General features: G+C 31.3%; 2 protein-coding genes and 1 non-coding gene across 3 annotated transcripts in view; 1 reads left to right on the forward strand and 2 right to left on the reverse strand.

Annotated features, from left to right (window-relative positions):
* Positions 1–4,268: 4,268 nt before the first annotated feature.
* On the forward strand, positions 4,269–6,356 carry Smp_009040 (putative pou4/brn-3; the record flags this gene model as incomplete). The annotated part of the gene is made up of 1 exon (XM_018796705.1): positions 4,269–6,356. One exon carries the CDS (start codon positions 4,269–4,271, stop codon positions 6,354–6,356), a length of 2,088 nt encoding a protein of 695 aa, XP_018651821.1.
* A 6,053-nt stretch (positions 6,357–12,409) lies between these two features.
* The window catches only part of Smp_126970 (hypothetical protein), a gene marked incomplete at both ends in the record, with an annotated part of 47,670 nt that continues 45,102 nt past the window's right edge, over positions 12,410–14,977 (reverse strand). The window contains one exon of the mRNA XM_018796706.1: positions 12,410–12,444. Within this exon, the coding sequence (XP_018651822.1) occupies positions 12,410–12,444 (35 nt within the window). The remainder of the gene's footprint in view (positions 12,445–14,977) is intronic.
* On the reverse strand, positions 14,716–14,782 carry Smp_tRNA_00035_Gln_TTG.1.1. Its single transcript has one exon. It is a non-coding gene (tRNA).

Genomic DNA, 14,977 nt, shown 5'->3' on the forward strand with positions numbered 1-14,977 from the left:
TTCAATTGACTCATGATTTCAACTATATAAAATTACTAAAATCTCCACAAAACCCCGTTCTGAAAATTCAAATATCTTTTAAAGAAACAAATATTTATATTGGTTAATTTATCTATCTGATTTTCTTGTTTTCTTCCCCTAATTTTGATTTATTCTAATATTTATCTTCTGATTAATATTAAACCTTATGATGAATTCACTCCAAACAAAAACATATGGAATATCTACTAAATTTCTTTTATTAAGATGAATTCAAATAAAAGTACTTCAGTTCCCATGTGTATTTTCTATAACAGAATATAAAAAAAAAGAAAAAAAAGTTAAGGAAACATTAAATAAGAAATTAGTATTATTTTCTCAGTTATTCTTTTTTTGTATTTTACTTGTTTATATGTATAAAAAGAAGATAAGGCATTTTCTATAGTTGAATCCACACACTTAAAGAATACAATTACAGATTCGACAACTTTACAAAAACTGTTAAAAATAGATATGAAATAAATAAGTACATCAATATTTCCCTTTGAAAAGTAAAATATACTTTATTGTCAAATTAGCAACAAAGTTATATTCTCCCTCTTCTTCGTCGTCGACTTCTTCTTCTTCTCATTCTCTATCATCATTCTATCACTCTTTTTTACAGAAAACATCTCAATATATGAATTTACTATCGAACAAATGAGAAAGATAATGCAAAAAAGGCAATGAGGTGGTGGAATAGAAAAATAGATAATTATTCAAATAACTTTCTCTTTCTTATAAAGTACACTGTGACTTTTTTTAATTTATCTACTATATTCACACAAAATATTTGTCACACATGAAGACTCTTAGTGACATTATATATATGCATAACGTCTTTAAATTCCCTTTGTGTTAATTACTATACCCATAATTTATATAGTTTAGCCGACTGATTCACTTATTACTAAATCCAATCTCCCTAATCAACACGTGCCATTATCTTTTTGTATAATGAATGAAGTCAATTTTTGACATGACATTACCATTAATGTGTGTTTTTGTTTCGAAGACAAAAAGAGAATGATAATATTTCTAGTGATAATTAGTCATTTTGTGGTTTTAGAAATTTTTTGTGGTTGGAAGTCTATAAATGGACTTTTCCAGTGGTCAATTTCAGCTAAATCTTTTTAACCTTTTTTTAGTATAGTGAGTATGGAAATAAGAGAAGCATTAATTTACTTCTTTCAATTCATAAATTTTAATTAAAATTACACTTTACTCGATAGTTTTATGTTTTAAGATGTTTGTTTCTGCTAAAATCCAGAGGTTTATGAAAACTGTTGAATTATTTCTAACGGAAATTACTTTTCTTAACCATCATTGTAAAGTCCAATTTACTATCACAAAATTACTTTCAGTTCAATCCTAAATTATTGTTATTTTCTGGTTAGCGTTGTTTTAGTGAGTTAGTTTTCTACGGGATGAGGTCGCTAACCTTATACCCAACCCTTCCCCTTTATCTGGGCTTGAGACCGGCTGTAACCCCAGAGGGGCTCCAGGCGGAGTTTAAATCATTACTACAGTCACTTTAATCTCAAAACCAAAATATCACCAGATATTGTATGATTTATTTCAAACATAATATTCACAATATATTTTTGTTTACCTTACCATTTCTTTAAAAAACTTATTAGAGCACAAGGAGATATAGGAAATACTTATTAAGGAGTTAAAGAAGAAACGTTGGAAATCACTAGGGAAATTCATTTTCCTAGAATGTTGACACAAACATTTAAATGATATTTTAAATATTCATATATCATTATGTGCTTGGTATTTATACTCATGTCTTTGTCTAGAATAGTTTTTGATAGTATAATTCATATTTATGAGGCTCAAAACAAACAATCATATTTACTCAAATAATTAGTGTAGATATTTTGAATCTGCTTTATTACTGAAAAGATACAACTTTATATCGCACACCAATTGGCATTCCATTGTCCTCATCATTATATTCTGATAACAGAAAGATATTGCAACAATTAACATTTTGTTATCGTATGAATAATAATACTTTAAGAAAAGAAGGTAACATGAACTTCACACAGTACAGGAGTCCCCTGCTAGGACAAAGCAGCTGTCTAGTGCTTTCATGTTTTCAGTGGTTATCTAACTTAGATTAATTTATGAACTCACTTGGATTCTTTTTAATTACTTTTAGAGAAAAGATTGGTTAGAAACTAGTGTTTCTGTAAACAACTGACACAAGTTATTGTAGAAATAAAAGACATATGTCAAACAACAAATAAATGTCTAGTTTCCATTTGGGATTAGCCAGAGTTGAACATTCGGAACCCAGAAGAAGACCAAATTCAGAACATTCCATGTTTCTTAGTAGACCATAAGTTTATTTAATTCACAATACTGTAGGACCATCACTGTCGACTCTTAAATAAACTGTTTTTTAGTCTTGCATCCTTACTGGATATTGACAATATTTCTGGAAACAAGTTACTGGTATGTAATAGATTATAACTCACACATACAACTTTCAAAGTAGTGATTTGCCCATTACTTTACATTGCAACTTCAATTGTGTAAAAATTAATTGATTCTTATCAAATATAAATGACGTTTGAAACATTTATTTGTTGAATCTTTTGTCGATTGGGGAAATCTAAATTTTTATGAATTTCAAACATTATAGTTATCTTCAAGTTAATTTCTTCATCGTAATATAAGATGTACAATATCTTAGTTATTAAATCTAACATTCAGTAATATTTGCTTCTGTTTTATTTTTCTGAGTTTCGATTTTATTCTGCCAAAATACAAGTTTAAACAGATTTTATTATTAGCAAAGATGGATAGTGGCTAGCAATGGAATCCAGGACGCGTGTTTCGTCCTATTTGGAACTGGTCAGCTGGATGTACCTGCATCTCAGAGTTGATGTTCACTCTGCGACTCGAACCCAGTATCGTTCGCTTCATATGCCATCGCGTTATCTACTCAGCTACTGAGTCCTGATAGCTACATGCTTGCGCAAGGGGGTGAAGTTTAAATTAACTTAGTATTGTTTGTTTGAATCTTCCCAAATAGGACGAAACACACGTCTTGGATTCTATTGCTGGCCACCATCCATCTTTGCTTATAATGCTTGTAAATTAAAGCTATATCGAGGCAATACGCACAGTATGCTCATATGTCAATAAGAGATTGACCAGTTGCAGTCCTAAACATCAATGGGAAGATTCGAACAAACAATGCTAAGTGAATTTAGATTTTATTATTATTATTAGTAGTATACATTAAACTAGTATTAATTACATGATTTAATAAACAGATTTATTTTATTATATCAAAACAATTTTTGCTTATCATAGATAAACAATCATCATATTGGTTTATTATTCAAATGAATGATATATATCAATGTTTTCAAATGAGTACAATAGAAAATGTATCAAATGATTTGAATTTATACTCAAATGAATCAAAGAAATTAATTAAAATAAATAATCCTTATCGTAAATTTCATTATTCAAATTCTTTCAATTCAGAAATGATTAATACATTTAATACTGAAATGTATTACACTAATTCTAACAACAAAACTACTACCACTACTACTACTACTGATAGTAATAATGTTGTTAGCAAAGATGAAATAATTAAATGTTCAAATGGTATTGTTGAATCAAATAAATTAAATCCTATTTTAGCTATAGCAAGTCATCAATGGTTTGATAGATTATTTCAATCGAATTCATATACCAGTAATAATAATAATGATCATCATCATCATAACGATAATAATAGTAATCAAAGATCATACAGTCATCATCATAATCGTCATCAAATATGTACTTTGAATTTTGAATCATCTCATGATCATTTTGGACGAACAAATTTAAATTCAAATTATTCAGAATGTTTTCAAACAACCGAAGATAATTTACTTACAACTCAAACACTTATTCATAATTTAGAATTGACTAGATTTGGTGAAATGCATAATTGTAACAAAACTATTGATAACAATAATAACGATAATAATATTGATAATAGAAATGAAATTAACGAAACCAATGATAAGATAAACGATCGTACAGAAACCGATTTTAATAAAAATACAAAGTATGGTTATAATTCGTCAGATAATAAAAGTCCAATAGGTTCAGCTCGATTGAAAACGCATTCATCGAATTTAGATTATGAAACTGATTTAAATTATAATACAAATCAGTTTTCAAATTATCCGAATTATTTAACTGAATGCAATAAGAATGAACTGATAGAAATGAAAAATAAACAGCATATATTAACTAGCGATGGAAGAGATAGTAGTAATACTAGTACAAGTTGTAAAAATAGTAATGTTTGTTCTGATCAACTACGTACAATAGTGACAAGTGAACTGAACGAAAACTCAAAGAAATCGCGTTTATATTTTGGTAATGAATGTAAAACAAAGCATATAAATAGCGGTCATAAATTAAACAGTTTAATAACCACTGATAAAAGTTATCAAACATCATTTGAAAGTGCAGAAATCAATGATTCTTGTTTAAATCCTATGGTAACAAACCATGAAAACTTCAATTTGTACAATAATCGATCATCCACAACACCGTTACGTAAGTCATCCTCATCTTCGCCACAACAACCCAATTCACAAAAAATGTTGAATAATGAAATCACAACTACAGCATCTGTATTAGAATGGCATTCAACACCTGAGAGTGACATGTTAGATAACATCAAGGCAGATAATAGTAATAATGAACAGTTATTATTAAGTTATAAATCTCAGTCTGCTAATCAAAGTTCAGATTCAATGTATAATGGCTCATCGTTCGTGAATAACACTACTAAAAATAGTAATAAGAACAATGCTTATCAAACAGATGACCATTCACCACCATTATCCTATTCATCCCAATCAACAGAGAATTTAAATGATGATCCAATGCGAACCAATCATCAACATATTTTACATTCACAACCTCATCCGATTGAAAAGTCACATTCAAATTTCGATAATGAATGTATGTGGAAAGATAATGATCAACATGTTGACTCTTTAAGTTTCGATAATGAAATTAATTATATTAAAAATCATTGGAATTCAAATCATAATTTACTCATGAATAAACTACGTTTTCGTAGTAACATAACAACGCCAACCACTACATTACCTATTGCTACTAACAACAGTAGCAATGAATTAAACTTTAATGAACATACTAGTAGTTTTGATACGATGATTCCATGTATATCACACAATTTTTTAACCAATTTCACTAGAACATCATATGATACTGTCCAATCGAATTTTACACAGGATAATTTGTATGGTCTATCATCTAGTAACTTGAATACAAATGGAAATATAGTGGAAGGTTTTGCGAATGCTAGTCTTTTCAATATAGATAGTAACAATCATCCTGAGTCTGCGCCATCCAACACTCATAATAAACTTGAAGATGAATATGATTGCGCAGAACACTGTTTAGGCACGTATAATCATTCCCATCAGCAACACCGTCATCATCATAGTCATAATCAATTTATGACCATTAACAACTGTGGTAATTGTGATTACAATTTGAACTTTCCAAATGATGTCACCTTGGCAACAGGAACAACAACAAACAATTTCAAAACAAGTTTAAACTGTTATTTATTACCACCTATAAATGGTTTTAATGGTAGCACCGTTGACAATAATCGATCGCAGTTTACAGACGGTATGGTAACATCAAACTTCAAGACTCGTTTAAATTCGACGAGTGGATATGCTTCGCAAAATTTTACGCATTCTACTAGTTTGGGTTGTAATCATTCAAATTCATCAATTTATCGTCATCCAGTTGAACTCGACTACAATCCAAGAGAGTTGGAAGCATTTTCTGAATTGTTCAAACAAAGACGCATAAAACTTGGTGTAACACAGGCTGACGTTGGTAAAGCACTTGGTAATTTAAAAATATCTGGTGTTGGGTCATTGTCTCAGTCAACTATATGTCGTTTTGAATCACTAACCCTATCACATAATAATATGGTTGCACTGAAACCTGTTCTACAAGCATGGCTTGAGGAAGCTGAAGCTGAAGCAAGTTCACGCTTAAATCATCCAAATATCTATGACTTGGATGAAGAACGAAGACGTAAACGAACTTCAATTACAGATTCAGAGAAAAGGTCACTTGAAGCATTTTTCAGTATTCAACCACGTCCATCATCAGAGAAAATTGCACAGATTGCAGAAAAATTAAACTTAAAAAAAAACGTTGTCAGAGTTTGGTTTTGTAATCAGCGACAAAAACAAAAACGAATGAAGTTCTCTACTTTTGGCATGTTACATCACTCTGTGACTCAAACATAAGTTAGACTAAACATGTGAAACTTAAAAAACTAACATAACATTGGTAAAAAACCCCAATAATGTTAATATTGACAAAATATTAAATATCTATCACTATCGATCATTTTGTCTAAGATCACATTATCCTTGATATCAATAACTATGTATCATTCCGTTGATTTCTTTTGTTTTGAGTTTTTCTTTCTCTTCGTTAGAGATTTGAGTCTTTACATCAGTTCTAATCAATTTTTGTGTGTATACATCACTTTTCTAAGTCCTATTGCTTTCTGTTCTTATTATTTCACTTAAGTCTGTAATTAAAAATGATTATGTTGTAAGCTGGTATATTTGTGATATTTCATTACATAATCATGTTATTATAGCGTATCAACATGAAATATATGATCATGTTATCGTATTTTGATTAACCACTTATAATAATAAAACTGTATGAATTTTACTAACTTAGTTACTTATGGATTAGCTAACAGTTAATTAGTAGTATTAAATAGCTTTAGTGATAAACTGATTAAAATTGTATCGGCTACCTATAGTATTCAATACTAGAAGTATTTAAAATGAATAAGTTATAATTTGACCACGTTTTTTCTCAGATGAACTTTAGAAGTACAATAACTATTTACTGCTATATTATTGAATCTAGTTCTGATCCTAATATAATGATGTTAGAATAACATCAACCTCTTATCTGATTGGGTACACGTCAAATAGTGAGTCCTAACTGACTTATTCTAACATCCAAAAGTGTCCAGATATATGATTAGGAAACTTAGCAATCAAATTTAGCAGATCTTTTTAAATCTGAAGTCTAACTTTCTCTTTGAAATCTGAACATGAAATGAATAAACATTAATCTACTAAGATATCAGCTAAGGCCCTGATTAGGGATAACTGAAAAGATCCCAATGACTGACATATACATATTCACATGAATACATTTGAAGTAATAGTGCACCCTGTATTATATTATATTTGATAAAAACCAGTTTTTAGAAGTTGAAAATTACTTATTAATTATTTCTATACTCTAAGTTAAAATGAAATCTCAAGTTCTACTTATCTCCAACGGCGGTGGCTTGCTTGAATATCTGGGTTACCTGTTCCTGCCATCTAGATATTGCAAACAGTTACCTGTTTTTGTTTGTTCTGACACATCACTACGTCTATTAATCACATAACCTATTCAGGCAAGTATGTGAAAAGTTTACGACCTATCGCTTTACAAGGTACAAAACAGTACAATCAGAAGCATCATGGTTGCTAGCAATATACATTCGAAAGGATGAACACTAATCAAATGTCGACTCCTGAAATGCTAAATTCTAATTACTGATCATTAGTTAGCAAGGTGGACTATCTTCGATTCCCACTAAGTCAAAACATGTATTGTAATCGTGGTGTAATCACGATTCAAGAATCTTGCTTAAGTAACTTACAAGACAGTTGCTTAGAATGACTACAAGATTTCAATGTTTATCGTCAGGATCAATGAAGCAATAAGAAAAGGTGTGGCGGCGGTGTAGCTACGTTTGTAAATATGAACTGGTGTTGGTTTACTTTTGCACGTTTTACGTTTTCAAACGGCTTTAATGACTGTTTAAATTTAAGATGCCGATCAAAACATCTGAATAAATACAATTGTGTTTGTGTTACCAACATCTACGTGACTCCGGGCTGTACATCATCTGCACTATTTGTTTTCCTTAACGAATTCACTGAATTCTCTGTTACTATCTTCAGTGGTTCACTTTCAGTTGTATGTGGTGATTTTAATTCATGAGACTGGAAACTTTCTTTCATTACTAGACTACTAATATACAGTCGATTTTCCCACTCGTTTAGGTGTCTATATGGACTTAGTTCTCATTATTGATATGGGGACATATGAGACTCATAAACTTGCTCTATTGTCTAGTTCTGATCATTGTATTCTTCGTGTTCTACCTATAGTATATGGCAAGCTTGTAAAGAGTATACTCTTTTATCAGAAAAAGAAAGTCAAATACAGGAATTACTCAGAAGAAAATATCCGAAATCTGAAAAAACATGTTTCGTACGACTAACTGGAGATTATTTACAGATGACTGATTGGAAAACACTACATATGTTATCACTTGGTATCTTAAATTGTGTTTTCACGTTGGTTGTCCCACTGAAACCACTTTTGTAAGTTTTGATAGACTTACACCTCCACAACTAAAACAATTACGAAGGGTAAAACAAAGAATGTAGAAGGAGAAAAACTCCATTGAAGTTCGTAAGCTAAATAGTCTAATAAACCTACAGATTAGACATCTAAACTCAATGTTTACTCAGAAACTTTTATTTTGTAAAAATCCTCCAAGTATGAAGAAGCTAGTTAAAGAACTTACAGGTGAGAGACACATTAGAAAAGATAACCAGCCGAATGTTTATGACTTATATGAGTCTTTTGTACGTCAGTCATCTGATTTCATGCTCCCTATATCAACAGGTTTGAAAAATAGTTGTCTTCCTACATTCACTGGAACTGATGTCCGAAAATGTCTATAGCCACTTAACTCGTCGCAATAATTAGGACCTGATGAAATCCCAAACCTCCTTTTTAGAAAGTGTACTGACGTTGTATGTTAACCATTCACGAATATCTTCAAGAGATCCCTCTCAACTAACCTCATACCGAAAATGTAGATAAAGATAAAGGTAAATTATCTGGCGATAAGAATGTGCAATTTAGATCCATAGCCATTCTTTTCTCAAAACGAAAAAATTATTGATACTCCCACTTCAATCTGCACGAAAAAAGTATATTGATCCTTATCAGTTTACTTACAAATGCAAAAAAGCATCTTAGATGCTGCTATTGTTCTGCATCACAATAAACTGATCAACTTGGAAAAGGGTAAGAAGTATGTCCTATGAGCTTTGGTGTAATGTACTTCTGCCTTTGACTGTATTCCAAGACAAATTCTACTTTACAAGTTAATCATCATCAACATTAACAGCTGAATAACCAATTGGCCATGTCCCTACATCTCTGGAAGAGAACAGTACACTATGTTTGGAGAAAATTTTTCAGCGTCTCTACTGTATCATGAGCCACAATGTTGCCACAATGAGCTGTTCTTTCCTCGTTTCTTTATTCCTTTTTTCTGCATGATATGCGGACGTGCCATGGTCTCTATCTAGCGCTTATTCCATTCATTTATAAACTGAACTTGTATCAGTATGATAAGCTGTTGTAGTCATTCTTTACTAGTGAACCGAATGAGTTTATTTAGGTTACACACAGAATTATATTTGTAAAACACTATTTATTTCTAAAAATCAATGCATATGTAGAATATTTAGAGCATACAAAATGAAGTGAATCCACTTGATCCCACAATGTTTGTTGATCATCCTTAAACAAAATTGATGAAGGATACTGACTGGACAAACATGGTTTAAGAAAACATTCGCTCTCATTTTTAAAACTCCAGCAATCAAGATATAGACAGCAAAATTACACACTCAAATGAGATATGTCTACTCACATTTCTCATTTGCCTTTAAAGGTATTACAGTTTCTTAGAAATACTTGTGATAAAAATAGAATTTGTCAAACTCAACACTTCAGAATTAAATGCAAGATTACTATTCCACGTTATACCGGTATTTTAATGACCAGTGATCTTAATTTATAAACTGTCAGTCTTAACTTCTAATGAGGTTTTTCAGGTGAAAATAAAGAGTAAGCATCAAACATTTTGATTATTCTTAATTACTTTATGCAATGGTATATTCTCCATCAACATTACTTAATGATAAATGGGCCAAGAATCAAATATGTTTTACGCTTATCCGTTGAGTCGATAATTGAAACATAACTCTATATCTTCAATTACTATCGGTTTGTTATGAATTACGCAAACTAAGTGATAATGATTCCTATTAAATATAGTGTTGCTCGTTGCTTACTCTCACCCTTTCTCTTTCTCCTGGCGATCGACTGGATTATGAAGGCGTCAACATCTGGAGGGAAGCACGGGATACAATGGACAGCTAGGATGCAGCTGGACGATTTAGACTTCGTAGATGATCTGGCTCTTCTATCATACACTCAACAACAAATGCAGGAAAAGACGACCAGTGTAGCAGTAGCCTCAGCAGCAGTAGGCCTCAATATAAACAAAGGGAAAAGCAAGACTCTCTGATACAATACAGTGCGCATCAATCAAAACACACTGGACGGAGAAACTTTGGAGGATGTGAAAACCTTTACATATCTGGGTAGCATCATCGATGAACACGGTGGATCTGATGTAGATATGAAGGCGCGGATTGGCAAAGCAAGAGCAGCATATTTACAACTGAAGAACATCTGGAACTCCAAACAAATGTCAACCAATACCAAAGTCAGAATTTTCAATACAAGTGGATAGGACACACATTGAGGAAATCACCCAACTTCGTTACAAGGCAATCCCTCACATGTAATCCTGAAGGCCGAAGGAAAAGAGGAAGACCAAAAACGCATCACACCGAGAAATGGAGATAGACATGAGAAGAATGAACAAAAATTGGATAGAACTAGAAAGGAAGGCCCAGGACAGAGTGGGTTGGAGAATGCTGGTCGGCGGTCTATGCCCCATTGGGAGTAACAAGCGTAAGTAAGTAAATAGTGTTACTCAGTAAGTTATCTAAATGTTTTGTGGTTTGCTGATTAATTTAATTTTGTATTATTATATTTTCCAAAAAGAAACAAATCAAATAATTCATTCTTCCTTACATGTATTAAATATAGTCAACCACCAAAGTAATAAAAAATAACGTTCACTTAAAGTGGGGTTTATTATCTATTGCGATTATGCACGAACCTAAACATTTCGTTATCGATTAATTTGATTAGACATAAGTTGTACTTTGTTTTATAGCTATTTCATGATACGGTTAGTTGATTAGTTAGTTTGTAAGTTAACTAAACAAATGTGTACATAATCAGTCATGATATACTTTGAAGAGAAAAGAGTTAGGTATAAATAAAGTAATTCAGCGAAGAAAAGGCAACATATAAGTTACAAACAAAATTTTACGAGTTATAAGAACAAGAGGTAGAAGTGGCGAAGAAAATCGTCTTACTAACTATTTTTCTGCATGTCAATTAAAAAAAAAGAGAAACTCATGAATCCACCTTTCTTACTTTTTTTTTCTCCTTATCTTTTACTCTGTACATGGATTTTCCAGACATTATTTCAAATTTTTCTTTATGCCTAGACCGTTTTTGTATATTAAATTCTTAAACTAATCAGATTCTTATGGGAGTGTAATATAGTCACATATATCGCCCATAAATGTATGAATATAGATACTATTCTTTAAGTAATTCTTTGTAGAAGTAGCTTTCTCTCGTTTTTTTTACTTTCTATTGAAAGCATGCATACACATATGTAACATGTCTTTAGAAATCTGAATATACACGTGTATAAAACATCAACAACTCATCACAGGCTCAATGCATAAATATTTAATTGACTACGGGTGGAGTAAATAATAACATTCTCAATCATACAATTTGTAGGTGGAAATAGATACAAGAAAAAAAAAAGGTAGAATGGAAAGAAAATATGAGGAATATACTGTCTAAATTTATATGTACCTAAGGATGAAGAAATATACACAAATATTCATTTTGGTTTGTTGTACTCCGATTGTGTATACAATATTAGATGTACAAGAAATTTTGAATTTTCAGGATTTTATCATCTAGTCTTTATTTTGTTGATGATATATGTGAAAAAGACAAACATAAGGTTGGGTGGGACTGATAATTGAGTAGTGGAATAAAACCACTAAAGTGTGTCGAAAGTTTGTATGCTTATGCTTAAATTTATTTCTATTCATCTCAAAAGATTTGCAGTGTTGTCTTTTGGGAATGATATATATGTAAGCAAGATTACTTATTGATCATTCATTTTAATGTTGATGCATATTGCTAAACGAGTATGATGATCATGATGTTTCCATTTACATATATATCCTCTCTTAACTTTCTTCTTACTAACCTACAGTTAGTGATTGAAAGTAAAGTAAAATTATTCACTTTTCTCAGGTATATGCCATTGGAAGGCTAAAAAAAGAATACATATGAAATAAAGGAATATATTGTATGGAATAAACTTTACAGTGCAAAGTGTAAACTTTATGAACCGACAAGCAGAGAAAAAAGGAGAACGATAGGAATCTGCAAATATGTATTCAGTCACTGTCCCATTTAGTGAAATTACATACACTCGTACGCTCAAACACATGACTACCTATTTATGTTTAAAACTAAATACAAATAAATATTGGGATATGAAGTGTATTATTTTTATTATCACCAATTTTCTTATTTTTTAAAAACATTGCTTAATTCATCATCAGAAATAAATTGCTACCTCAGAATCTCGTAAAAATTTTATGATTCACTGATCAGAAAGAAACTTAGAAGTTAGGGTAGGTTATTGAAATGAAATTTATGAGATATCGAAAAAATAGGAAGATAGTATTTAACATGAACCGAAGTATGCATTCATATAACAGGGCAGTTACTCATAACTTTTTCATGTTAACATTGATTATACTGGTTATTAAGTTAAATGACAGTGAAACTGAACAGAATGATTTACCATTTGTGATAATTAGACTTTAAATAATAAGGTGAAATAGTTACCAACTAAACTATACCATAGTTACTTTAAAAAGTGAGTTATTTAGAAGCCTTAATACTTGCCAGAATAAACATAAATTAGTATTAAGGGAAATAATATCCTTAGATGATCCACTTAAGTCAAATCTATTATGGACTTACTTTGACGGCTAAAATTATTGCGTTCATCTTTTCATATAACCATCAGACCAGCATTAGATAGCTTTGTAATATCATGTCATTTACTTTTCTGGTGATCTGTACTCTTTTGCCATTCTAGATTTATTGTAATGAGAAGTAGCTAGGAATGATAGAGTACTTATGATTAAAGCAAGAGGTGCGTCATCTCGGTCATATTAACTGGTTGACTTTTCTATCTTGTGCTTTATGTCTAGTTAAGCCATTACTTATTGCATACTACTATCAAGACTGATCGTTTGAAATTACAGGTGATCATAATTTTAACCTTGTCTTGAATGTACTTTAATTGAGCCCAGTTAATTAGTTAACAACATGACAGTTGTGACTCGAATTTATTAACAAAAAACAAGACTGAGGTGAAAGAAAACTTACAAGGTCGTAAAACCAATCGTTTATTCTACAGATATGTACAAAAGCACTGGCTACAAAGGATCGACGAATTATAATAATAGGAATTAGACCATCGGATGTCGTTTCGGTTGATAAACTGAGTTTCTTATGCAGAGGTGATGAGTGGAGTTAGAAAGTTCAGGTTGTCGTACGACTCAAACTATTTCTGAAAATATCACTCACTTATTGAAATAAATTTCAAGTGAAGTTAATAAAAACCAGTACTCGTTACCCAGTAATATTTATTACTGACCATCAAAAGTGTCATGGATTATGTCAGTTCGGTAGCAACATGCATTTAGATAAGAGCTGAACAGTACCACGTTATCTAGTACTTAGTAATTATCGAAGTATTATTGGTAAAGTTGCAATTCGGTTACTATTTGGAGTAACGCAACTTAGTGGTTCCTTATTCTCAATATTAAATGATTGAGTGGAATTGAGAGTAAACTATAATCTTAGGGCTGGCACTTACCAGTAAGCCGTACTTGAAATGTTGAGGAGACTTATACTCCCTAAAAATCCTTCCTAAGTGTCCCAGTTATATTTCTTTCAACAAGGTATTATTAACAACTGATTCTCTCTTCTAGCGAAAATCTGTTTTTAACATATCTGTTCTACGCAGATAGCTCTATAATACAATAAATTAACCTATCATGGAAATGAATGTTTATCAAACTGAACGCCCCTTAGTTCTTATTCAGTAATATCATCTTTCAACCAGTATTATTCTTCAATTTGTTAATATTTTCAATCATCCTTATATTAGACTGTAACATTACTTATCCCTTCTCATTTGACCAGGATTAAGTCATGATTGAACAAATTCACGAATCGGCAGTTCATTTAGTTATATACCATTTCTTTAAAGTTATTAATTTCTGTCAAATTTGATTATATTCACCCAGTTTGTTTGAATCTTCCCATTGATGTTTTAGGACTGCGACTGGTCAGTCTCCAATTGGCATATGTGCATACTGTGCGTATTGCCTCGATATAGCCTAAATTCACAAGCATGGTATGCAAAGATGGATAGTGGCTAGCAGTGGAATACAGGACTCGCATTTCGTCCTATTTGGGACTCGTCAGCTGGATGTACCTGAACCTCAGAGTTGATGTTCACTCTGGGACTCGAACCCAGTATTGTTCGCTTCAAACGCCATCGCGTTATCCACTCAGCTACTGAGTCCTGATAGCCACTTGCTAGTGCAATGGGGTGAAGTTTAAATTAACTTAGTATTGTTTGTTTCAATCTTCTCAAAGTTGATTATACTTCTTTTTCTTCCAATTTCTAAAATGTTTACTTTTCTCATTTATTATTCATAAATATTTTTCATCAGATGAATGTTTACAAGTGTATGACTGTTTATTATATCACGAT

Source organism: Schistosoma mansoni, chromosome 4 (genome assembly GCF_000237925.1).
Source record: "Schistosoma mansoni strain Puerto Rico chromosome 4, complete genome".
Lineage (NCBI taxonomy): Eukaryota > Metazoa > Platyhelminthes > Trematoda > Strigeidida > Schistosomatidae > Schistosoma > Schistosoma mansoni.